A 27000-nucleotide genomic window follows, 5' to 3' on the forward strand; every position below is an offset into this window, starting at 1 on the left:
CCCAGCGGGCATTAAGTGCTCTTAGAGCTTTTCAGCTCTGTTTCAGCTCAAACTGTTTTGGAGACTTATACTTATGGTGTGAAGGGCGGTTCTTAGTGGTTGAAGACACCCCCACTGTTGACCCCCCCCCCCCTATTGACCCCCCACCGCGCTGTTGCCCCCCCCTCCGCCACCCCAGTGTTGTCACCCCACCCCCCCCCCCCCCCATCAGCCCCGGAGGACTCCCCTCCCGTGGCTAGCTACTGACGAATAACCGCTACTATTTTGAATTTTTTTTCACGCTTTTTGAAAATTTTTGTTTTTATCAGCCCTAGGTGTCAAGGAACCTCCTCTAGAGTTTCATAATAGGTTACTGCATTGTTTCTAGTGGTAATGGAATGGTTTCAACATTTTAACATCACGAATTTTACCAATCGTTTGACAAAACGGTCAATTTCAACTTTTTTGACATTTATTTTTTCTGATTTGACATTTATTCTAGACCCATGGGCCAGAAAATCTCCTAAGGGGTTTGATAATGAGTTAATGACAAATTTTTATTGGCCATGGAATAGTTTTTCAACTTTTTGATGTCACAAGTTTTAGCAATTTTGTGATAAAACTTTTTATTTTTTAGGATTTTTTAGCCTCAAAAGCCAAGGAACCTCCTCTAGGGTTTGAAAACAGGGTATACTGAATAATTTCTAGCGTAAATGAAATGTCTTGCGAGATTTTAACATCACGAATTTTAGCATATTTTTGATATTTTTTTCCAATTGATTAACATTTATAGTCATTATTCAAGATTGTTTGAGCCTCAAGGGTCAAAAAGCCTCCGTTAGGGTTTGATATTAAATTACTGGAAAGTTTTTGTTGGTCAGCAGTTTTATAAAAAAAAGTTATTGCATAGTTTACTGGTAGTGGAATGGTTTCAACACCTTAAAATCACGAATTTCAGCGTTTTTTTGACAAAACGTGCAATTTTCTATTTTTTTGACAATTATTTTTCATTATTCGTGTCTTTCCTTACGCAGGGGCCAGAAAACGCCCTTGTGGGTTTGATAATAAGTTACTGAAAAGTTTTTATATGCCATGGATTAGCCTTCAGTTTTTTAATATAACTGATTTTAGCAAATTTTTTTTTTATAAAACTTGCATTTTTTTCAAGTTTTTTTGAAAATTTTTGTCGGTTTTTTAGGATTCTCCAGACTCAAGAGCTGAAGAATCTTCTCTAGGGTTTTACAATAGGTTACTGTAGTATTTTTAAATGTAATGGAATGTTTTTCAAGATTTCAACACCACGAATTTTAGCTTTTCAATTTTTTCGACATTTATTGTCATTTTTCAGGTTTTTCAGCCTAACAGAAAATCTCAATTAGGGTTTGTTCATAAGTTACTATAAAGTTCCGCCAAGGGTTAGTTTTGAACTTATCACAAATTTTAACAGTTTTTTATGCAACTTGCATTTTTTTCAAATTTTTTGAAATTTTGTCATTTTTTTAGGTTTCTTCAGCCTCAAGTGCCACATAACCTCTTCTCTTCTGGGGTTTGATTATAGGTTTTTGCATAGCTTCTAGATGTAATGCAATGTTTTTCAAGATTTTAGTATCAGCAATTTTAAAATGTTTGCAATTTTTTTCAAGGTTTTTGGAATCTTTTTGAATTTTTATCGTTTTTCCGGCACCAGGGTCCCAGCGACCTACTCCAAGGTTTGATTATAAACTGCTACATGGTTTTTCGAGTCAATAAAATGGTTATCAATATTTTAATGACTCCAGATTAAGCGTTTTTTAAAATTATTATTAATTTTTCTGAAAATTGTTATCATGTTCCAAGTTTCTGGATCTTTTTGAGCCAGTGAACTATTTTAAGCTTGAAATAGGGATATTGGATAGTCTCTTGAGACAGTGAATTGGTTTTGAAGATTTTAATATATCAAATTTTTGCAAGATTTTGTTAAAGTTTGCGGTTGTTTTCAAAGTTTTGCAAGATTTTGTTAAAGTTTGCGGTTGTTTTCAAAGTTTCAAAATTTTCACTGCGAAATCTGTGAGCTAGCTCTAGACGGAGTTTGAGAGTATTTCGCCCGACGTGAGTCGGTTATGTTTTTATCTACAAACGAAAGTGATCTAAATATCTCTTTTGCTGAGCGAGAAAACTTCAGGTACTGCGTTGAGCGAATGACTTTTTTACGACAGTTATTATTAGCCACCGTCAGGCTCCCAACGGCAATTATATATACGCTCTCTTTTTTTGCAATTCCAAGAATTTGAATTTTGATGGCGATGTCCTTTTTTAAGATCTGTGCACACGTTTTCATGATTTGTGAAGTCAAATTGGAGTAGTGATTTTGGTCACCCCGAAACAGGAAGTGGAGCGAAAAAGCAAGCGGCTTTGCGACTTGAAAATTTTTACCCTAATTTTGAAGTACAGTGAGAGAACGGTGTTCGAACAAAAGTAATTTTTAGTTTATGCGGCAATTTCACTTTGATTTTACTGTTTTGATTTTTTGGATCGGATTTTTTTCTTAATGATTTTTCAATCCATTCATTGTTCATTCTAGGCCTAGGTATTTTGTTTGAAACAATATTCTCTTTCTCGTTTCTCCCAAGTGGTTTTTGATCACATGCGGCGTTTTAACTTGATTTTCTGTTTTTTTCTTGATCTAATTTTTTTTTAAATGGTTTTCTCAATTCACTCATATTCCGTTCTAGTTCTAGTTTTTTGTTTAATCAATGAAAATTCTCCGAATTGTACGCAATTTTTCAAATTCGCTTTACCTCCTGATCACATTTAGTTTTACATAAGTCACGATTTTCATGCTTGACTTCTGACTTACCTAACTCACTGTTTCAGCTGCATGGATTTTAAATTTTTTCACGCATTGAATCACGCAATGTAGTGAATACGGTCAATGTCAAAGGAGTAAAACTAAAATAAACTGGATGAACCGATAAAGCCCGGTCATTATGTCATAGTGCATTAGGATATCAAAGTTCATTGTAGTGGTTGCTAGCTGACATCAGTATTAAGCTTAATAGCTTTCAGTTTAGAAGCTGAATTAACTGTAGTTCGAGAATGGAACTGAAATTGTACCCCAAATGAGAACACTTTTTGGACACTATAAAGTCGGTCAATTTCTATCTTTATTTCTTTTTCTGTTTCAATCCCAATGTGCATCAAGCGCGTGAACGGCTGCTATTTTCGGCCAATTTGTCAGCTTTGTTTTTTGAATTGGTCTCGGACAAAGTTTTCATGGTAACGAAGTTGCGATTGCTCTTGAGGCAGTTTCTGTAAACATGTTACTTTTATGCAAAATTTTTGCTTGACCATTCTTGCACTTTTGTCTTAGGGATGCTGGATAGTCCCTGGAGACAATGAAATGATTATGAAGATATTAATATCACGCATTTTAGCAAGACTTGTTTAAAATTGCAATTGTTTGTTTAAAATATTTGAATAGTTTTGACCTTTCCTGAGTATAACGATCATTGCTGCCTCACGAAACTTTTTAATTCTTGCAGATGGGGTACATGTCGGAACTCCAGAGACAAAAAAAGGTTTCGCTGCGAAAATATAACTCTTCTATTGATGCTGCACTTCATCTGCTGTAATGTGGCGTGATGTCATCATTTTTTACGCTCCCTAACACTGAATTTTAGTAGAAATGTTTAATCATATATGACTTAACTATTTTTTTGGGAAATTGTTAATTGCTCTCAAACGAAGTTAAGCAATTATATTAATCCTGATTGAGATTTTTTGCTTGACCGATTTTTGGTATGACCCATTTGTTTTTTTGTTCTTAGAAACCGGATAAAGAGGTAGCGCCCAGTGGGCATTAAGTTCTCTTAGAGCCTTTAAGCTCACTAGTTTCCAAGAATGTGATTCACAGAAACTGTTTTGGCGACTTATACTTATGGTGTGAAGGGCGGTTATCAGAAATTGATCCCACACCGCCCACCACATCAGCCCCCTAAATGCCCACCCCTGCGCATCGTTCACCCCGTGAAGCCAAGGACCCCCACCCACCGTTCCCCCTACCCCACCCCCACTGTTGCACTCCCCACTGCCCCGCCGCGGTGCACCCCCCCCCCCGCTGCGCTCATCTCACGCCCCTTCAGTTAAGCTGAAGCTAGCCTCACTAAACCGTGGCTAGCTTCTGACGAAGCCAACCGCTCGCTGTCGTTTGAGAGCAGTTCGCCCGACGTTATTTGGTTATGTTTATTATAATTACTAATATTCTGTTCTAAGAAAAGATCTCATGACCTCTTTAATGGAGGGTTGGCATTTCTGAATACAAAGTGAACCGGTGAATATTTATTTCAAGAGCATCTCCAAAATGTTTTTAGTTGCTACAATTGTTGTTTTTATAATTGAATGTTTAGTTGGATCCGTTTCCTTGTACACTGTGTACAAAATGTTAATTTTCCCAAGCTTGTGTCAACTAACTAAATCGTTTTCGGGTTGACATTGGTTTGTGTAACTTACAGAGATGGCACTCAGCATTACGATTGATTGACACTATTTAACGGGTGCGAAAAAAAATCAATTATTGATATCACGATCAAGCCCGGGTGAAGTTAGGAAACGGTTCACGTTCCTTTTGTTACTTTTTGTCCAATGCTGAGCGTCGAGTCATGATAGTTATGTTTCCAGAATTTCGCATTCGACAACGTCGATAAGGTAAATTGAATTTGCTGATCTTAATCATTACATTGCACTCATTTAGTCGTAATTGTGAGCTAGTTTGTCTTTATTTATTATGCTTCCTTATGTTTGCAATTGCATTAAAGTACAGTGCTCAAATTTGATTCATTTTTTGGTGATGTAAGCTACAGAAAGCAGCCAAAGTCCTTTAGTAATGTTATAGCCCCTGACTGCTGAAGTAGGCTTCAACCAACCCCGTCCTGCCTTAAAGAAACTTTAATTGAAACCCCCGTGCTTCTTTGGGCCGCAAAACCACGTTCCTTATTTCCCCAAAATGATTTACTATGTAAGGGCACCTGCTCAAGGGGGGGGGGGGGGGGGGGCATAGCGTATGGGACAAAAACCGAAAATATCGGGTTGTTAATCAAGCAATGTTTTGGCAAGTTTTGGACAAATTTCTGGCAAGTTTTTCTAATCTAATTACTGAGTTAAACAATTTCTGGAAAGAGCAGTTTTTTGTGCTTGCGTTCATTGAGTTTATGTCAAGTTCAATTAATGCTAAAGTAGTTTCAAGTCTATTTCGAGCGGCTTTTTGTAGCAAATTTTGCAGCTCTGATATTTTTTAATAGTTGCCATATCGAGCTATTATTGGCTTTCCCTTGGTTTCTTACAATGCAAAGAATTTGAATTGTATTTGGATGCTGTCTTTTTTTAAGATCTGTTGACACATTTTGATGATTTTGAATTCAAATTGGAGTAGTGTCGTTCCTAGTCATTTTTACTTCTATTTGTTTTGCGTAATAAAAATTGTTTGAATTGTAGGCCAGGACTTGTCCTGCTTCATTTTTTAATTGCTCTCAAACGAAGTTTGTAGCAATTATATTAGTCCTGTCGGTCTTTTTTATGCGATTTTTCGCTCGACCGATTTTTCGTCTGACGCTTTTGACTTTTCGTCCTCAAAAACGGGATAAACAGGTAGCGCCCAGCGGGCATTAAGTGCTCTCAGAGCCTTTCAGCTCTGTTTTAGCTCAAACTGTTTTGGAGACTTATACTTATGGTGTGAAGGGCGGTTCTTAGAGGTTGAGACCCCCACTATTGCCTCCACCCCCACCGCGCTGTTGCCCCCCAACCCACTGTTGCCCCCGGTGCACCCCCCTTCCCTCGCCGGTCGTTTGAGAACAATTCGACAGACATTAGTCGGTTATGTTCACAAATTTTTTCAAGCTTTTTGAAAATTTTTGTTATCTGTTGAGTTCTTTCAGCCCTACTTGTCAAGGAACCTCCTCCAGACTTTTACAAAAAGTTACGGCATAGTTTCTAGTGGTAGTGGAATGGTTTCAACATCTTAAAATCAGGAATTTCAGCATTTTTTCTTGACAAAACGTGCAAATTTTAAAAAATTTTAGTTTATTTTTCATTTCTCACATCTTTCCACACGCAGGGGCCAGAAAACGTCCTTATGGGTTTGAAAATAACTTACTGAAAAAATTTTGTTTGCCATGGTTTAGTTTTCAATTTTTGAATCACAAACTTTAGCAGTTTTTTGATAAAACTTGCGTTTTTTTCAATTTTTTTTTGCAATTTTTTTTTCAGTTTTTAGGTTTTTCTGGCCTGAAGGGCCGAGGAACCTCCTCTAGGGTTTGACAATAGGCTACTGTATAGTTTCTAATTGTAATGGAATCCTTTTCAAGATTTCAACACCTCGAATTTTAGCATTTTTATTTACAAAATTTGCCATCGTTTCGATATTTTGACTTTTATTGTCTTTATTCAGGTTTTTCAGATTAACAAGTCTCCGTTAGGGTTTGATAATAAGTTATGGGACAATCTTTTTAGGTCATGGATTAGTTTTTAACTTTTATTATCACAATTTTCAGCAGTTTTTTATGCAACTTGCAATTTTTTACGATTTTTTTTGTCATTTTTAGGCTTCTCTAGCCTCAAGAGCCACATAATCTCTTCTAGGAATTGCTTATAGGTTACTTCATGGCTTCTAACTTCAATGGGATGTTTTTCAATGGGATGTTTTTAGTATCAGCAATTTTTAGAAAATGTTTGCCCTCTCCAAGGCTTGATAATAAGCTGTCGCATAGTTTCTAGAACTAACAGAATGGGTATCAATCTTTTGATGACTCCACCTTTAGCAGTTTTTTGATAATTTTTATTTCAAATTTTTAAAATTATTATGTTCCAATTTATGGTTCTTTATGAGCCAGTGAAACTGTTAAAGGCTTGCAATAGGGATAATGGATAATCTCTTGAGAGAATGAATTGGTTTTGAAGATTTTAATATCTTGAATTTTAGCAACATTTTATTATTTGCAATTGTTTTCAAAATTTTTGACTTTTTGTCCTTTTCCGAGTCTAACGATCATTACTGGCCAACGAAGCTTTTCAAGTCTTTCAGATAGGTTACTTTACATAACTCCAGAGACATAAAATGGTTTTGAACATTTTCACTGCAAAATCTGGAAGCTTTTTGAAAAAAATTTTCAATATTTTGCAAATTTTTAAATTATCAGTTATTTGATTTATTTACTAACAAGGCTAGAAAACTTTGTTTGAAAACACTTATTGAGTTTGAAATTTTTTCAAATAAGAAATGGGCTGATTAACAAATGCCCTTTTCATTTTCTTTTGTAAGATTTATTTGGAAAGGTGAATGAATTTGAGAAAGCTGAACTCTTTTGTGAAGTTCTGATAAACTTTTTTGGGTGCTATATTTGCTCCTTTTCCTTTTTTTAAGTTGGATGACTGTAGTTACTGTTCCGACCCCACTTATGGGGGGAGAAACTATATACTCAAATGGGCTTTTTTTGTTCTGACAATTTTGGCGGATCGATATTTTCATCGTAGAGAAATGTGAGTGGTATCATTAAAAAGCTGGTTCAGCGTAGAATTCAAAATTAAAAAGATTTCTTTTGAATTTCGTTTTTTTTTCGAGGAGTTATCGAGGTTAAAAGTTTCATGTGATCACGGGATATTTGGTTCACTTTGTTCACTTTTAGCGTAATTTTTGTTCGAATTAACGTTTTTTCTATTAAAATTTTAATTTAAAATTACCTTTGACGGTTTTTGAAATGCATCATTTTGGCGTTGCCAATGGACGATTAAAAAGACTAGTAATGGTTTCGTAGGGAAATTTACTATACAAAAAATCGAATTCTATTTGAGAGCTGTTGTTGTTGAGAAAAATTTTCATAATTCTTTGTTCTTTTAAGACACTAAGAGAATAGTCACCTTTTATATCTAGTTTCCGTTAATGACAAACCTCATTCTAAGTCCAATGATGGCCATTGAAACAAAATTAGCTTTCAAGGAACCGCGCATATTTTATTTGGCTTCGACTCTGAGTGTTCGTTTTTTTATAGAAAGTTTGATTTTCTTTAAGATTTTACTGCATTTTTGAAGTCCTATGCCATAGACACGTTGACTAAAAGTGGAATAGTCTTCCTAGTGAGCATTAAGTGAACCTATCTAGTGCTTTGAGTGAACAGCTAATGGTTGTTGAGACCTAAAAATTAGTTTTTGGAAATTTTGTTTTGAACAGTAGCCGATCTTAAACTTATTTTTTGAACTCTAAGTCAGTCTCAGTAAAGACAGTACCCCCGTCTTTTCTACTTCAACCACAATTAATATGGTTAGCTGTTTTATTGGCCTTATGACTTCGATGCGGCGAGTTTTCATATATATTTTATTAGTTTTTGGACATTTTTTTGTCATAATTTTGTTTCCGTTTGGAATCTTATCACATTATCCTAATATTGTTAGTTACCATTGCCTCAAATAAGACGTTACAAAAATCATGGATAGAGTTTTCAATAGAAAAGCTTGAAGATTAAATTGGTTCGACACTTTCTTCTCGCACTTTTCTAATGAATTTTTGGTTTTTGCCTGTGTTTTGTATTGTTTTCTTAGTCATAAGACTTATTCTGATGTCTTATTGAAGACTGGTCAAATACAAAAAGCATTCACTTCCCTTCTTGGCATAAGGTAGCGTATTTGCTGACTTCGTTTGAAAACTATTGAAATTAATGTTGATACTACGGGTTTTATTAAAGATTTCGTGATTTTAAAGTTTTTGTTCATATTTGTTGATTTTTTGAAGTCTCATAGTTAAAGAAAAAAGAATCCTATTGTTTTCAAAAAAATCATTGTAAATAGAAACGTTTGTTCTGAAAAGTTCTTTTTTTAAGGGCTTCGAGACTTTTGTCTCATATTTTTAGAATTTGATGTTTCTTTTTTCTTTGTGTAGTCGTAAAATGCTGAGAGGTCTCATAAGCTTCTAATTGAAGATTGAATGAATGATATTACTCTATGCAGTCATTTCATTGTCATTGGTCTTAAAGTTTATGATATTATTCGTTTTCAAATTTTATTTTTTCGTTCTTTGTAATTTGTATAGTTATTTTGTAGTTTGTTTTTTTTCGTCAAATTTTTACTGTTGCTCATCATTGAGAAGTCCCATCAAACTCCTTGTGATTCAAAATTTAAACTTTCTGTTTTTATTTTGTCATAACTGAAGTATTGTTTGTGGACAATATGCGTTTTCATAAATGTTTTGTGAGTGTTCAATTTTTTTCTTTTACCTTATTCGCGTAATAACAGAGCACAATTATTTCCAACTGAGGCCCAAGTGAACTTGTTTAATTGTTCAATGTACTTTTAGCTCAATTAGTATTGATAACAATTGAATTTAAAAAATACATTTAGATAATAGCTGATGATTTTAATGGCTTCAACAATTTGTATTTTCGCAGATTATTTGTATTTTCTTGAGCTTTTCTTTATCTTTAGTCCGTTTCTATGGCTCAGTCTAACCAAAGACAAGCCCTGTCAGTTTCAAAATGACTTTTTAGTAAATTTGTCAAGAATTATTTTGTTAAAAGCTATTGATTTTTAAGAAAAAATGTTGATAGATTTTTGGATTTGGCCTCATTATTTTTTCCTTTTACTTGTTACTAATCTCATTAAGGAAAAATCAAATCTGCTGTATAGTTAAGATAAAAGAAAATTTGTGCAGTTAATGTTTTCATCGGATTTCAATTTGACGTTGTTTAATAGGTGCTTTTACTTTTAGGTATTGACTTTTTGCCGTTAATTTTTTTTAGTTTTGCTTATTTTGTTTGTTTTTTCTCGTAGTCTTCTTTTTGGTAGATCTCGTGAGCACTGTAATGAGGCATGGCATTGTGGAATTCAATTAGTAGTTTGGATTGCGAAACGATTTTTTAAAACCCAAACATCTGTTTTTGGTTCTCTTCATTTGGTTGACAATTAAGTCAAAAATGTAGATCAGCTCGGGTTGGAACCTAATGTGCGAACGCACATTAACGAGCCTCCTTGTTTGTTCTTTTTTCATCGGAATCATTTCAGAAATCCTCTTCAAACGCTTTTTGCTTCGTTACAAGTTTATTTTTGTTCACAATTTATTTTAGAGAATCCCTGGAAAAGTAAAGTTTTTCTATATACCATTTGAACTGCGTTTGTACTCATGAATTCATTTGTCTGATTTTTCACCAGTTTGTTACAACAAATTTGTAGTTCCAGTCACTATCATCGTACCTGGATCTGAAATTGACTGTAGTCGCGAAATCTTGGAAATTGCGGAGTTCTCATAAGCAACTCATACAACCCATCAAAATTCATTTCAATGCACACGATACTTTGATCAATCTTGAATCATTATAAGTGACTTCATCTCACTGTTTTGAATTTTGTAATTTAATTGTTCCGTCATGAATTTATCACATCACCTATTCACCACCGCTACAATTATGGCTAAGCTATTGTTTGATTGTTCCTAAGCCAAGTTTATTGCAATTATATTACTCTTGAAGTCTTTTAACTCCGATTTTTTCGCTTCGTCGATTTCTCGTTTAATTGCTCTCAAACGAAGTTTGTAGCAATTATATTAGTCCTGTCGGTCTTTTTTTATGCGATTTTTCGCTCGACCGATTTTTCGTCTGACGCTTTTGACTTTTCGTCCTCAAAAACGGGATAAACAGGTAGCGCCCAGCGGACATTATGTGCACTTAGCTACCCAGTGCAGCCCCCGGTGCACCCCCCCCCCCCCCCCGTGGCTAGCTACTGACCAAGCCAACCGCTCGCCGGTCGTTTGAGAGCAATTCGCCCGACGTTAGTCGGTTATGTTTAACGTTTTTAACTTTTGGTCCTCAAAAACGGAATTAACAGGTAAAGGCCGGAGGGCATAACTCGCTTGGCACCTCTCTTAGAGATGCGCTAGTCTATTAGTGTACAATTAATCAAAGCTGATGAGAAGACATAAAATCAAAGCAAATGATTTTGCGATTTGGACCCTCCTCACTCAAAAGCTTAATTGCTCTCGAACGAAGTTATTAATTGCTCTCAAACGAAGTTATTAATTGCTCTCGAACGAAGTTTGGAGCAATTTTTGTAAACGTGTTGATATTTTTATGCAAAATTTTTGCTCGACCATTTGCGGTTTTGTTCTAGAGCATTGTGACTTTTTCAAGCTTCATTCCTTCATTTTTGAGTGATTTCAATTGCTCTCTTTCTGAAATGAAGTTTTTTGCTAATATAAAAGTGATTGTTAGTGGTTGAGTAATAGCGCAGTTGTGGTTTAGTGGTTAAGATTTGTGACTGCTGTCCAGGAGGTCGCGGGGTTGAACACCTATCAGGTCCAAGTTTTTGCGCCCAACAAATTCTAAGCTCCATCCTTAAATTAAATCCCCCGCCTGTCGTTCGCGAGCATTTCATCCGACGTTAGTCGGTTTGTGTTTTTTCTTTTCAAGTGGCAGAAATTGGCGAGAAGTGGAAGTGAATGCTAAGGAGGATAATTTGTTGAAGGTCTTTGAGTTATTGCCCGATGACAAATAACTTAATGTGTAAAAATACCCAAAAGTTCACATTTATACTTACTTTGATACCAAGACTTACATCAGCAAATTATATTTCTTTATGTCATAATCGGATTATTGGAGACTAAGATCAGATTAAACCAAGTTCCTCAATGAGTGTTGTATTTTTGGGTGGTTGTGCGTGCACATTTTCTTATTTTGGCATTGGTTAAGTTGTCCTGTAACCGTTCAGTTGCATGAACACGGGTTGTTAGTTATGTCAATCTGAGTTCATTGAAAAATGTCAGTTTCTCACCAAAGCTCATTCTTATTGTTCCGACCCTCTTGAGGGGGGAGGAACTATATACTCAAATGGGTTTTTTTTTGTTCCGTGAATTTTCGCCGATCGATATATTCATCGTAGAGAGTTGAGAGTGGTATCATTAGAAAGCTCGTGCAGCGTAGAATATGGAATTAAAAAGATTTTTTTAATTTTCGTTTTCTACAGGGAGTTATCGAGGTTTAAACTTCTAAGAAAAGTAGAGTGAATTCACGTTGTTTTTATTCACTTTTTCCGGAATGTTTGCCTAAATTTTCGTAAATTTTGCTAAAATTTGTTATAATTTTTAAGAATAGTGTCGTTCATTTTATTTTTGAAGACGAACAAGCATTGTTGATTGTTTTGATTTAATTTTTTTGGTCAAAAAACCTGGATAAACATTTCAAAATTTAGCCTTTTTCATCAAAAACAGCACGAAATAAGCTACTTTAGTCCACTTTGATTAAATTTGCCGACAGTACACCCCCAAAACAACACTCATACAATCTTTGTAGACTCAGAGTGGGGCTATTTCTACTTCAGAGTTCGCTGAGAGTGCACTGTAGTTAAAACTTTGCCGTTTTTTGCTAACTTTACTCGTTGATTATCAAAAATGCAGAATTTATTTTGAGTTTTCAACTAACAAATTATCTATATCTACAACATTCGAAAAATCATTTGTTCCTAATGGACAATAAGTATTAGCAGGGCTAGTTTTGGGCCATTCTTGGACTGTTACAATCCAAAAAAATTGGTTTGTAATCAGTCGGTCTTTCTTTTTTTTTAAAAAAAGACTTTTTTTTAATAATAAAGAACAGAACATATCAAATCAAAGCTCAGGAGTGATAGGTCCAACCAATTCGCTTGCTAAGCAGCTCCAAACTTATGCATTTAATTTTTTAATTGAAAGTTTATGGTCGTTTCTATTTTTAAAAATAATTGACTTTTCAATAAATAATGGCTTAATTAACTTTTCCTCTATTTTTTTCTTAATTTGTTCAACTTCCAGCTTAGTGTCAGCAAAGAAAGACTGCTTCTTCTTTCTACTGATTTAACATTTATTATCGGTTGCAGTTTTAAGCCTGAAGTTATTGTTTTCTGGGTTTGATACTACAAGATTTCAGATTTTTGTTTGTTTTGATATTTGCCAGTTTTTCACGTTTTCTAATTTTGTCAAATTATCACATTATTGACAGTTCTCATGTCACCTTATTAGCATTCAGAATAAGGCACAATTGAACATATCAAAATCCTGAAAGATATACATCATCGTTTTAACGGCCTCGACGCCTCCTTCTTGAAGAAATCAATTGAATTTTTTAATTTTGTGTCCAACTGTCATTTATACTTTGTCGTTTCGGTCGTATGAAATTTCCTGTATAGTGATAGCTTTCATTGGCTTTTCATGGAAAAATAGAAGAACCGATAATAGATGAGTCGATAGTCTGATATTAGTAGATAGCTGATGGCTTTCATGACTTTGAAAACAATCGTTTTCCAAAATTAAAAAAAAACTTTTCAATTTCGAAATTTTGTTCTTTTTATGTTTCTTTTTGTTACCTAATCTCGTTAGTTAATTACAGGTCAAATATGACATTATGGGTGTCAAGGGAACAAAAGGGATTGTTGTCCCAAAATCTTTTTTTAAAGAATTTTTTATGACCTTACTGGCTTCGACACCGGTTTTTCACAAAAAAAAGTAAATTAATTTGATTTTTGTCATATTTGACGTTATTTTTGTAGATGCAAGAAATATTCTGGATAATTGCAGGTCTCGAGGGCTTCTTTTTCATGAATATACAACCCTATTTAACTAGTTCTTTTTGTAATTAATGCCTTTCATGACATTGAATGTAATTTTGTTTCGCAAAAAAAAATAAAAGTATTACTTTAGCACTTCGCTTTTTTGTCTACTTGTTACTTAGTCTTACTAATGAATGGCCACGTAATACATTATAGCTGTGTGAAGACGGCGCAATCGAATATATTTTGAGGGCCAAAATATGGCTTGACGGTTTAGACAGCGTTTTCTGGCAAGTTTCAATTGAAATTTTGTTTGTTTTTTTGTTGTTCTTTTTAGCCGCTTTAAAAAATGAATAAGGACAGGTCCTAATGCCCTTCTATAGAAACAGTGGTAATCGTAAATTTGTGGTAATATTAATTGATTCATAATGGTATTTATTACTTTGTAGTTAACTGTTTCAAAAAATAAGTTAATTTTTTTACTTTACTGTTTTTGTTCTTTTTTGTATAATTGTTACCAAACCTTTTTATGGACTGGTCGCATATGTTTTCTGGTGATTTATAAGTTATTTTTGTTTAGTTTTAGATTTATCTGACGGTATGTTGATTTTGTTATCAAATTTAGTTTTTAAGAGGGACAAATTTTTTGATGTAATTAATGTTTGTTGTTGTTGTTGTTTGATTTTGCTGTTCGTCTTGACTCGCTTTCTTAATATTGACATATTACAGCATTCTAATGCATCAATTTTCACTCCACTGAGTTATTTGCGTATTTATCTTAGCGTTCATACAGAATTTTTTGAAAAAGAATTGGACTTTTTTGGGATTCGCAAAAAATATTTTTGGGTTTTTCCATCTGTTTCTCATTTGGTAGACAATTATGCCAAAATTGTGGATGGGCGGGGTCGGAACCTTATGTGCCATCGCACATTACCGAGCCGCCTTGTTCATTTTATATTTTCAAATATGTTTTTAAATGCATACCGCATATTTGTTCAAATGTGCCGCAGAGAAACCCTTACTACTTTTTGATTTAATTTATCAGTTTGATTTAATATTTGCAATTTCTTTTTCTGCATTATTTCCCTGACCCTGTAGAAACAGAAAAACCATGGTGTGAAAAAATTTTTGTTCAGAGGTGTGATATTTGCAATTATTTTGAGCAAACATCAGCCGTAGATTGAAATTTGCTTAATTTTAATCTTTTTGATCTAATTTTTTATAATGTTCTTCTTCAGTATACCTATGTTGATATTGGGCGCACATCAATGTTCTAAGCCTTATAAGGTTGAGGTCCAAAACAAAATTAAATCCAATTTTTTGTTTCATGTTAAGCATGATACACGTTGTGGTGTATCAAAAGGTTTCTAATAGTTTCGTTTTGCGCAGGCGTTCAGTGACGGCACTCGGCAGAGAAAAGTATGGTTGAAACTTGTGACTGAATGTGAAGAGATTATGAGGTGTGGCCTTGAAGCGGTGCAACAGGAAGACAACGAACTTGTGAAAAGCGAAGTGATGAGCAGTAAACAGTGGAGTTCTTTCTGTACTGGGCTTTGTCTAGTGTATGGTGTTGTGGTGAGAATCAAACGATCATTCACCGTGGCAAAACTGTACGATGACGCTCTCACACAGATATTTGACAGAATTGCTCAAGCCTGGAGTGAGCTCAAACAGTTTTTCCCAGAAGAGGTAGGTGAAAATTTCTCATCGTCAAAAAGGGTCTAAATACTTTGAGCTTAACTGGGCTGCGCGTTATTGTACCAAGTTGGTCTATATATGTGATGAAGAATACATTAAAGGGAGAGTACTCGAGCGTCATTGTTGCGTAGTCCACTGGTTGTAGGAATGAATTTATGTGACTAGCAGTATGTTTGTAAGTGGCTATAAAAGTCTAGAATTATGCTCACCAGTTATACGTGTAGGCGTGATCCTCTTAGTGATTGTCATGAACGCTATACTGTCATAAATTGACGAGGAAAATCTATTCGCTGAGTTATTGTGAGCATTGTGTCTTCCGAGCAAAAAGCTCTTAGAGTGATTTGAATCAAAAAGACGTTTTCGCTGAATTTTCACTCAAGTTCAAAATCAATACCGTTGAAGTTTTCCATACTCATTTTCAAGTTTAGCATGGCTCTGGTTGGCCTTAGCGTAGTTCCTTTTATGAAGATTATGGTATTTGCAATTAAATATTCAGTTGGTGGTTTTATATCTAGGTGCTGACTTCATCAGTTTACTTGTCCTCAACCAACGAAGAATGCACACCCGCAACTGCAACCTTCGGAGCAGAAGCTTGCGGTGTATGTCTTCTAAGAGCAATCGAGGATGACAAAAGCAGTAAAGAAGAATCTAGCAGAAATGTGGATCGATCTCTCTATTGCTTGTCCTTTGGTGGACGAAAGTACCACGCTCCTTGTGCCAACTTGTGGGTCAATAAAGTGGACTTGGTGCTTCCCGCACTCCTGGTTATTGATGTTCTTTAATTGTTCCATGTTCCGTTTCTAAATTTCAACATCTTTACACGTTGTGATTATCATCGTTGTGATACATTGCCTTGAAACATGAAGTTGAAAATGGAAACTTCGATAACTGTAATAAAAAATGATTAAATATTTAAATTGACTTCAAGGTGGAAAGAATCAGACAAGACAGGTTACGATTAGTTTGGTTATAACTGATTATTTATATTCCGACAAAAGAAACGGGGGAAAGAAGTTGAATAAACAGTTGGAAACAGCTAGATTGTCTGATGAAGGCTCGATACGTTTAGACGGTAACTTAAATTGCTTCGCCTTGCTACTATGAATGATTTTCGTCTCTCTTGTTGATAGGCTCTAACACCCTTTGTTAAATTTGTTCTGCGCTAAGTTATTGTACAATTGGGTAAAGGTTTCTCTCAATAAAATATTTTTATGAATTGCAGCTAATGTGAATTATGGTCTATAAATTAATTTAAAAAGTAGATGTGAATATTTTTATGCCCTGTGCAACTGTACATACCACTGTTTGCCCAATTAATATACCCAATAATTGATCTTTTTCTTGGTAGTCGTGGCGATTGTATATAACTGCTTTTACCGTTTGTTATAACTGCGAAGCTGTAAGCTGAGCGAAGCTATATTGCGGTGCTCTTGGTTTTTTACAATTCAAAGAATTTGAATTGTATTGGGGCGCTGTCTTTTTTTTTAAGATCTGTTCACACATTTTCATGATTTTTGAAGTCAAATTGGAGTAGTGATTTTGGTCACGCCGAAACAGGAAGTGGAGCTAAAAAGCGAGTGGTTTTGCGGCGTGAATTTTTTACGCTCCAAATTTAAAGTAGAGTGAGAAAACGGTGTTTGAACAAAAATTCGCTTTCTCGCTAGTGGTTTTTTGTTCACATGCGGCAATTTGACTTTGATTTTTACTGTTTTTTCGTTTTTTTGGGTCGGATTTTTTTCTAAATGGTTTAACCAATCCATTCATAGTCCGTTCTAGGTCTAGTTTTCTGTTTAGTCAATGAAAATTCTTTGAATTGTACGTCAGGACTTGTCCTGCTATGTTTTTTTGTTTCGTCGTCTGACGCTCTTTTTTCGTTTTACATTTGTTCACACAGCAAAGCTGAAAAAGTCAAATTTTCTGAATTACTTCTTCCTCTCACTAACGGCATTTGCGCGCGTGACGTCATTTCTCGCTCGCTTTAGCAAAACTTTAGGTTATTTGCGTGATTAAATTTTGATCATACGTGACTTACCTCACTCAATAAAATGACTTTTGCGCTTTAAAACTTAAGTTTAAATTGGATTTGTTTAAGGACAAAGGAACTCATTTGTACAGTAAAGGTCCCTAATAAGAGGCTTCTGCGGAATGAATTTTAACAAGCTTTATTAATTTATCGCTGAATGTTTTTTACCTAGTTTTTTGAGCGGCGTCAATGTTTTTGTCAATTTAGATCTTTATCTGTTTCTATCTCTATTATATGGCACGCAGGTCTATTATTTCGCAGCTATTCCGGCAATCTGCCGGCTATGTTTTAATAGCCGCACAAAGATAGCTGGGGCTATTATATGTCTTCCCTTGGTTTTTTACAGTTCAAAGAATTTGAATTGTACTGGGGCGTTGTCTTGTTTACATAATTTCATGATTTTTGAAGTCAAATTGTAGTAGTGATTTTCGTCACGCCCAAACAGGAAGTGGAGCGAAAAAGCGCGTGGTTTGGCGCCGTTAAAATTTTTCATTCTAATTTTAATGTAGAGAGAAAACGGTGATCGAACAAAAATTTGCTTTCTAACTAGTAATTTTTGTTCACACGCGGCAATTTATTTCACTTTGATATTACTATTTTTTCAATTTTTTGGATTGGTTTTTTTTATAAATGGTTTTCCGTATTCGTTCATTGTTAATTCTAGGCCTAGTTTTGTTTGAAACAAATTTCTTTTTCTCGCTATTGGTTATTTGTTCACATGCGGTATTTTGACTTTGATTGTTTTTACATTTTTTTACCTAATTTTTTATTAAAATAGTTTTTCCAATTCACTCATAGTCTGCTTTAGGTCAATTTTTTTGTTTAGTCAATAAAAATTCTTTGAATTGTACGTCAGGACTTGTCCTGCTGTTTTTTATTTCGTGGTCAAGATTTTTGTTACAACCATACGACGTCACAATCACTATTTTTTGTTCAATCGTTCATGCAATTTTATTTGGAGTGCGTGTGTGACGTCATTTCTCACTCTTAGTGGAGCGAGTTTTTTGTTCATTCACGTGATTAAGTTTTTGGTGATACGTGACTTATCTCGCTCACAAAAATGACTTCCTCTTTCTGAAATTTGTTTTTCTTTACTGTAATTCAACGAGATGAGTTCAGGTGAATGTGTGTCCCTCTAATTGAATGTTATTAGAGAGCAGCTAATAGAGGCAGCAATAAATTATACAGATTCTTAATCAAAATAAAGCATCTCAGCCTTTAATGAAACTATTAATTTTTTTGTTCAGTTTGTTTTAAGTGTTTTTTTTAAGACTGGAGGTCTACGAAGTTATTGAGGCTATTTTCCAGCAATCTGCCAGCTATATTTTAGAAACTTTGCAATAGTTACGAATCTCTTTGCAATAGTACTATAAATTGGTTACTTTTTGCGAGAAGTACTTCCAAAAACTGCTATTAAATATATAACCTTGATAGCTTTTGAGGGATCAACTCAATAGAAGGTTAATTAACTGTCTAGAAGACGACAAAACTCGTGCAACGAAAAAGAAACCTTGCAATGACTGACGGATCGTGGTGGGTGCTTGATTTCTTATCAAATAGAACTTTCAACAAACATACCTCCGATTAATACTTTGAAGAATAGTTTTTATAGAGTGGCAAATGGAAATTGCTATCCTTGAAAATTTATACACCGTGTAATTGGATTTTTGAAAAAAACGGCATTTTCACTTGATCAAATTTTTCTGGTGGAGAGTTAAATCTCTAGACAAGAATCTTTTTTATTTTTTTTTGGATATTTGAAGCAGTCAAGTTTTTTGTCCGAGACGATTACCCAAAAAATGTATTTTTGGTTCAATAATATATTAGAGGCGTTTCTACGGGACGATGTATCAATTGGGCGGCAAAAATTTTGTTTTAAATGAACTGTTATCTTTCTAATTGCTCTCAAAGTGTTAAGCAATTATATTAGTCCTGTAATCTTAAATGCGATTTTTTGCAAGGCCGCGTTTTCATCTCACCCTCGTCCTCAGAAACGGGATAGACAGGTAAAACACAGTGGGCATTACGTGGCTAAGCAGCTCTTAGAGCCTTACAAGTATGCGATTCACCATGTTTTCAGACAATTTCTTGATGTGGAGGATGGTTTTTAATCTTGCAAGTTTTAACCCCCATTCGCCCCCTTCCACTCACCCCTACACCCCCACACTCCCCCTAACTCCCACCGTCCACCCTCCTCCACCTGGGAATTTGGACCCCCCGTCCAGCCCTCCGAATCCAACATCCCCGCCACTCAGCTCTCCTTTCTAATACAAGCCCTAATGCTAGCATCCCTAAGCCTCAGCTGGTTAATACAAAAGCCAACTGCTATGGTCGCTTGAGAGTAGTTCGCCCGACCTCACGCGGATATGTTTAAAAACAAAGTGACAATACCCTCGACAATGTTTCTAGTTAATGGACTGGGTGGAAACGGCCCGTTTGCAAATTCCCAAAGTGTGCGAGAGTAGTATAATTAGACAGCGGTCCACTATCGCTCACATGGTCTAGCTCCGCTTGATTATAGCCTAGTCTATATATTCTGAATATACGTGACTACCTTATTGGGAGTGTAGCAAGAAGCGACAACAATTTGAGAGCAATAAAGACTGCATGCAATTGTTAAATGAAACAAAATACTGCAAAAGTGTTGCACATTTGATTTGTTAATTTGAACGGCCCCCAAATATAGTATATAGTACTGATTTACCAAAAAGATAAATTTTGAGCTTCAGAAATCACATTTCAGCTCACATCTAGTTCCGAGGCTTTTGAGAAGGTTGCTCAATGTTTAAATTTCTTGCATTGGGAGCAATTTGATGTTTTGTAATAGTGGCAAAAGAAAAGATGCAAACAAATCAATTATCAAGACGTCTCGAAATCAGGTTTCAAAACAGGAAAAATTATTCTAAGCTCAGATCCAAAAACAGCGTAATTTATTTTGACTTAGTCGAAGCCTAGCAATCATCTATTTTTTCAAAAATTTATATCACATAATGGATGTAATGGTCGTAAAGTTTGAAATAGTTTCTTCCTGTGTAGGCACTTTGTTGCATCAACGCTAATAATTGGCATTTAACAGGCATGTACCCATAAGCAGGTGGTCTATTCTTTAAATTGCGTAACAATTTGAAATGGTCCTGGAGATAACAAATGGATTTTCAGTAAAGTGATATATGTTGTACTGGGAATTTGTTGTATGGAGTTTGTACTGGAAATTGGAACGACAAAACAACGTAAATGTTTGAAAACATGTGGGCTGGTAACTTCCGCTACAATTTGTTGCGGGAAAAAGTTACAATGATGAGTTATTGCATGCATATCTGTCAAGCTTAAGATTCGCTCAACCATCAAAGTTGCAATGATTGACTCCGGAAAGAACTGAAACACTGATGACGGAACCGAAGAGTGCGTCTTTGTTTTTAAATTACAATATCTGACTTATTTGCGAAAAATTGGTTCACAAAATAGCCAGCTTTGATGTATGTTAGCAAATAATAGGTTAAGAGGCTCCACAAACTAATTTTTTCCATCCTTTCATTGTTAATCTAAACAAGGCGGCCCGGTAATGTGCGATGGCACATAAGGTTCTGACCCCGCCCAACCAGAATTTTGGCATAATTGTCTACCAAATGAAGAATAGATAGAAAAACCCAAAAATTATCTTTTGGGAATCCCAAAAAAAAACAGAAAGCCCAAGTATTTTTCCAAAAAAATTGTATGAACCATAAGATAGCCTCCAAAGCAAATAACTCATTGGAGTAAAAGTTGATGCATTAGATTAATGTGATACGCCAATATTAAGAAAGCGAGTCAAGACGAACAGCAAAATCAAACAACAACAACAAACATTAATTACATCAAAAAATTTATGTCCGTTTTAAAAAACGAAATTTAATAACAAAGTCAACATACCATCAGATAAACCTAAAACTAAACAAAATAACTTATAAATCCCCAGAAAATATATGGGACCAGTCCATAAAAAGTTTTGGTAACAATTAGACAAAAAAGAACAAAAACAGGAAAGCTAAAAAAATCGCTTATTTTTTTTTGAAACAATTAACTTCAAAGTAATGAAAACCATTAGCAAGCAAGTAAAATATCACAAAGGTTTACCGTTACCATTGTTTCTACAGAGGGGCATTAGGACCTGTCCTTTTTCATTTTTTTAAGCGGCTAAAAGAACAACAAAAAAAAACAACAGACAAAAATTCAATTGAAACTTGCCAGAAAACGCTGTCAAAAACGTCAAGCCATATTTTGGCCCTCAAAATATATTCGATTGCTCCTTCTTCAAACAGCAATAATGTAGTATGTGGACATTCATTAGTGAGACTAGGTAACAAGTAGACAAAAAGGCGAAAGTCAAAAGTAAGTAATAATTTTGATTCTTTTTTCGGAACAAAATTACATCCAAAGTCATGAAAGACATTAATTACAAAAAGAACAATTTAAATAGGGTCGTTTATTCATGCAAAGGAAGCCGTTGAGACCTGGAACTATCCAGAATGTTTCTTGTGTTTATGAAAAGAACGTCAAATATGACAAAAATCAAATTAATTCTTTTTTTTGTGAAAAATCGGTATCGAAGCTAATAAGATCAAAACGAATTCTTTAAAAAATAGATTTTGTGACACAAATCTCTTTTGACACCTTCCCTTGACACCCATGATGTCATATTTGACCTGTACTTTACTAACAAGATTAGGTAACAAGATGAAAAACAAAAAGAATTGCGAAGTGAAAAAATTTTTTTAGTTTTGGAAAATGACTGTTTTGAAAGTTAAGAAAGCCATCAGCTATCTACTATTATCAGAATATCGGCTAATCTATTCTTCCATTAAACGCCAATGAAACTTATCACTATACAGGAAATCTCATACGACCGAAACGTTAAAGTAAAAATGAGAGTTAAAACAAAATTTAAAAAATCACAATTTTCAAGAAAGGTATCGAGGCCGTATCGTAAAACGATAATCGATATCTTTCAGGATTCTAAGATGTTGAATTGTGCCTCGTTTTGAACGCTAATAATGTGATATGAGAACTATCGATAATGTGACAAAACTAGAAAACGTGAAAAACTGGCAAATATCTAAAAACAAAAAAATCTGAAATCTATTAGTATCAAAGCCAGAAAAAAACGAATTCAGGCTTAAAACCGCAATCGAGACTAAAATTGTAATCAGTGGAGTGAAGAAGCATTCGTTCTTTGCTGACACTAAGCTAAAAGTTGAACAAATTAAGAAAAAATAGAGGAAGATTTAATTAGGCGACTATTTTTTTTAAAAATCAATTATTTTTAAAAGTCGAAACGACCATAAACTTTTAAGTAAAAAACTAAAAGCATTAGCTTGGAGCTGCTTAGAAAGCCAATTGGACCTATCACTCCAGAGCTTTGATTTGATATGTTCATATCTTTATTATTAAAACAAAAAAAGACCGACTAACTACAATCCGATTTCTTTTTGGATTGTAAGAGTCCAAGATTGGCCCAAAACTAGCCCTGCTAACGCTTACTGTCCGTTAGCAACAATTGATTTTTCGAATGTAGATATAGATAATTTGTTAGTTAAAAACTCAAACATAAATTCTGCTTTTTTGACAATAAACGAGTAAAGTTAGCAAACAACGGCGAAGTTTTAAATACAGAGCACTTTCAGCTGAAACTGAAGTAGAAATAGTCCCCCTCTGAGTCTACATAGATTGTATGAGTGTTGTTTTGGGGTGTACTGGCGGCAAATTTAATCAAAGTGGACTAAAGTAGCTTATTTCGTGCTGTTTTTGATAAAAAAAGGCTGAATTTTGAAATATTTATTCAGATTTTTTGACCAAAAAATTAAACCAAAACAATCAACAATGCTTATTTGTCTTTAAAAATAGAATCAACGACACTATTCATAAAAATTTTAACAAAATTTAGCAAAATTTACGAAAGTTTAGGTCTAAAATTCCGGAATATGTGAATAAAAACAACGTGAATTCACTCTACTTTTCTCAAAAGTTTTAACCTCGATAACTCCCCGTAGAAAACGAAAATTAAAAAAATATTCTTAATTTCATATTCTACGCTGGACGAGCTTTCTAATGATACCAGTCTCAACTCTCTACGATGAATATATCGATCGGCGAAAATTGGCTGAACAAAAAAAACCCATTTGAGTATATAGTTCCCCCCACCCTCAAGAGGGTCGGAACAATAAGAAAACCTGGGGCAATAAAATATAGATATTTTTTGAGTTCTGTCTGAAAAGCAAGACAATTGGAATATTAACAATAAAAGCTTTCAGGCAAAAGAAAAAAATTCTTTCTTAAATGGTCACTTTGACACCACGAAAATGTCAATTTGTTAACTAAAAAAATATATTACCTGAACAGGGATTTTTCAAAAAAATACTTATATAATCTATTTCAAAGGGTTTTTCAATGATATGACACATGCTTTTACCGGAAAAGTGAAAAAAACGAAAAAGTGAACAAAAACGCCAGAATGAGCACAAAATTTTGGAGCTCGATAACTCCCTGTAAAAAATGAATTTCGAAAAAATCTTTTTAATTCTATAATCTACGCTGGACGGGCTTTTTAATGATACCACTCATAAGTTTCTACGATGAATATATCGATCGGCGAAAATTCACGGAACAAAAAAACCCATTTGAGTAAATAGTTCCTCCCCCCATATGATGGGGTCGGAACAATCATGTGAGCGCACTGTCGAAATTTTGCTTTTTAAAATCGGTACTCGTTCAAATTTGTTGCCAATAATGACCGGACTCTGTGAGCACTTGTTAGTTGAATCAATGTGATCGCCACAACATAAAAGGGGCTCCAAATGTAGGTAAGTAATTGTGAGGTAAGTTCATTTTGATTTACACTTACGAAAACAATTGTGTTGTAGTATAATTTTTCTTACTTGTTAAAGAAAAACTTGTCTCCAGTTGTGGAAAAACAAAATTTTATCGCCGATGCAATTCGTGACCGTTTTTGCCATCATTGCCGTCCTGTTGCTCTCAAAGTTACATTGACTTCTACTCTGCAAGCGAACATTCAGAATGCTCAACTAAACTTGCTTGTTTTTATTCCAGTAGCAGCATCCGTTTCTTACCTTTTATTTGACAGACGTAAACGAATAGTCAAACTTGCAGAATTTAATGGTTAAGTTTATCACACTTAGGATTTTGAAAGCAAAAATTACGAGCTCAGATTTATAGAGTGACATAGACTTTCAGTACTGAATCATAATATCCTAATAGGAAATCCAGGATTCAGTGCTGTATCCGTGTAACCTGAGGGACCGTTTTTACAACATATGTGCAAATAGAACCTAGAGTACACCATTTTCTGAAATTCAGATAGACGTACTCCAACTACGTGAAAAAAGTATATAACAGATCGCCAGAGGAATGTAATACATTCATATCAAAAGTAATTTTTTATTTCTTAGAACCTAGTATAGGTTTCAAAAACGACTATGCATTTCCCATTATGCCACAGCAGCTAAAACTATAATTTTCTCACTCTCAATGAAAGAAAAACCATACCAGTTTCTACGTACTATTGCTATTACTGCTCTTTAGGAGATTTCGATAACATCTCTGTTTCGTTTTTTCAGTTTTGAGAACTGTTGTGAACTGTTCTTCCTAGTTGGGAAACAATCAGAATAGTTGAGGTGTATATAACCTTTGCAAGAATGCAAGTCAAACGACTTCAATAATCGCATTGTTTCTTATGCTTTCCAACGGGACTGGTTTCTTCCTATTTCATAATTTTCATTTGATCGCAGTGGAAAAAGTTTTGTTCATAACGAAAACATTCAACTAATGCAGTCAAACAGTAACCATTAATATTTGCAGTTTCAGTAAAAAAAATCTTGAACATATGTTTTTGACAACGAACTGCGGGCGTAAGTTTTGTAGCAGGTTGGCGATCATGGTAGTTGGCGAACATGGTGGTCGGCGAACATGGTCTCCGTGGTAGTAATCAACACAAAAACGAACTTTTTACCTTCCGATATTTAATACAATCGAAACCTATAACGTTACTATCTTCAACTTAAATGCGGCTGACATCTTTTTTGGAGACAAACAAAACAGTATGTTTGAAAAGCTATTGAAAAACTAAATCATGTTTGGTAGAAATTTTTTCCAGTCTTTCATGAAAAATAACTGAATTTGATTGCTTTAGAGTTTATGTATTTTGCTGTTTTTACTGCTTCATATACTTTTGGTGGTTGGAATGAGCTGAAGCATCTGGAAAAGAACAATAAAAAATAGAACTTAATCGGAACATTTACTTGAAGACAAATTGAACCAGAAAATGATTCCTTTGACATATTATTCTCCAAGATTTATTTCTTTCAAAATCTTTTTGCTCTATCCCTGAGAATGAAGCGTAATTTCTAGAAGTTACATGGTTTGAAATTTGTGGGAGAAACAGCCCATTCTAAAGAAAATAGAGCGCATAGAGAAGTCGGATGGAAATGAAGTCAGCAGAAAAGAGAAGAATAACATATTTAAACGGAATCAGAAATATAAACCTTATTTTTAAAGCTTTATATAGAACAAGGAGGCTCGGTAATGTGCGTACGCACATAATATTCCGACCCGGCTCATCCACTTTCTTGACTTAATTGGCTACCAAATGATGAAGAGATAGAAAACTTTCAAAAACATACAAATCGTTCAATAAACAACCATTGGAATACAATAATGCCACGCTAGAGGGCCGATAAAAGTGTTGATAATAGGACTTAGTGAGGACAAGAATAAAATGTCCTCAATGTGACTGGTTAACAGGTCGACCAAAAAGACAAAGAAATTCAAAAGTACGTTTCTTTTTTATTGAAAACAATTTATTTTACAGTGATTAATGCCTTTAGATATCAACTGTCATCACTAAAATGTTCATTTATATCTCCATTGGAAGAAATTGAGACATGTCAATAAGATCCAATTTTCAAAATTTCAAAGCCAGTGGGACCAACAATTAACGTTGTATTTAAAAAAAAATAAATCCCTTTGTACAAACAAATAAAAATCTCAAACATTTAAAGAAATCTCGTAGTAAAAAAGCCAAGAATCAAATCTTTGAAACCAAAATCGTTATGAAGATTAAACTTTAGCTCACTGGAAACGGGTTGTGACCTGTGCTTACAGAGACAGCTATAAACCGACCAAAAAAACTAGTTGAAAAAAGACGCAGCTCAAAAACCCAAATTTGTTTTTGAAAACAAATATTTTTAAACGTCATAAGTCTTAAGAGTTCAACAAAAAACAACAGACTTGGTGGCAACACCTCAGGAAGCCAATTGCACCTGTTCATAATGAAAGTAAGTCACGACCCCACAAATTAACAGCAAATACATAAAGAAGCCAAAATTTCAAACAATTTACGACACAACACTGGTCAAGGCGCAATAATTATAAGAAGTTACCTGCAGGAACTGTAAATCATTATTTTCAAATCATTTCAACATCAACGAGTCTTCTCTATAAAACGATAACATAGACATGAGAACAAAAAGAAACCAAAATTTGAAAAAAATAGAAATCTCGAAAATTTTATGAAATTAAACCGTCGAAGCAATCAGTCACAACGCATAACCTTGCGCGAAAAAATTGTTTGAATCAACAAAATTAATTAAGACTTCTACATAGTGAGATTGACTTACATGGCGACGAAAACGAAAGCAAAAAAGAGACAATTGAAAAAAATTTTTTTCTTTAATTTACGTTGAAGGTCTTTAAAACAAACAGCTTTAAACAGAAGTCTTTTA

At 34.4% G+C, this 27000-nt stretch overlaps 1 protein-coding gene across 4 annotated transcripts in view; it reads left to right on the forward strand.

Annotated features, from left to right (window-relative positions):
* Nucleotides 1-16533, forward strand: part of LOC142345726 (uncharacterized) — an 81350-nt gene extending 64817 nt beyond the window's left edge. For 2 of the 4 annotated variants that reach the window (XM_075398009.1, XM_075398012.1), the window contains exons 7-10: nt 4636-4662; nt 10062-10076; nt 14896-15195; nt 15720-16533. In XM_075398009.1, the coding sequence (XP_075254124.1) occupies nt 4636-4662; nt 10062-10076; nt 14896-15195; nt 15720-15986 (609 nt within the window). In that variant the 3' untranslated portion in view covers nt 15987-16533. The remainder of the gene's footprint in view (nt 1-4635; nt 4663-10061; nt 10077-14895; nt 15196-15719) is intronic. The other 2 variants (XM_075398010.1, XM_075398011.1) reach the window with 2 other exon arrangements.
* The last annotated feature ends 10467 nt before the right edge of the window (nt 16534-27000 follow it).

This window comes from Convolutriloba macropyga, chromosome 9 (genome assembly GCF_964194025.1).
Source record: "Convolutriloba macropyga chromosome 9, txConMacr16.3, whole genome shotgun sequence".
Lineage (NCBI taxonomy): Eukaryota > Metazoa > Xenacoelomorpha > Acoela > Convolutidae > Convolutriloba > Convolutriloba macropyga.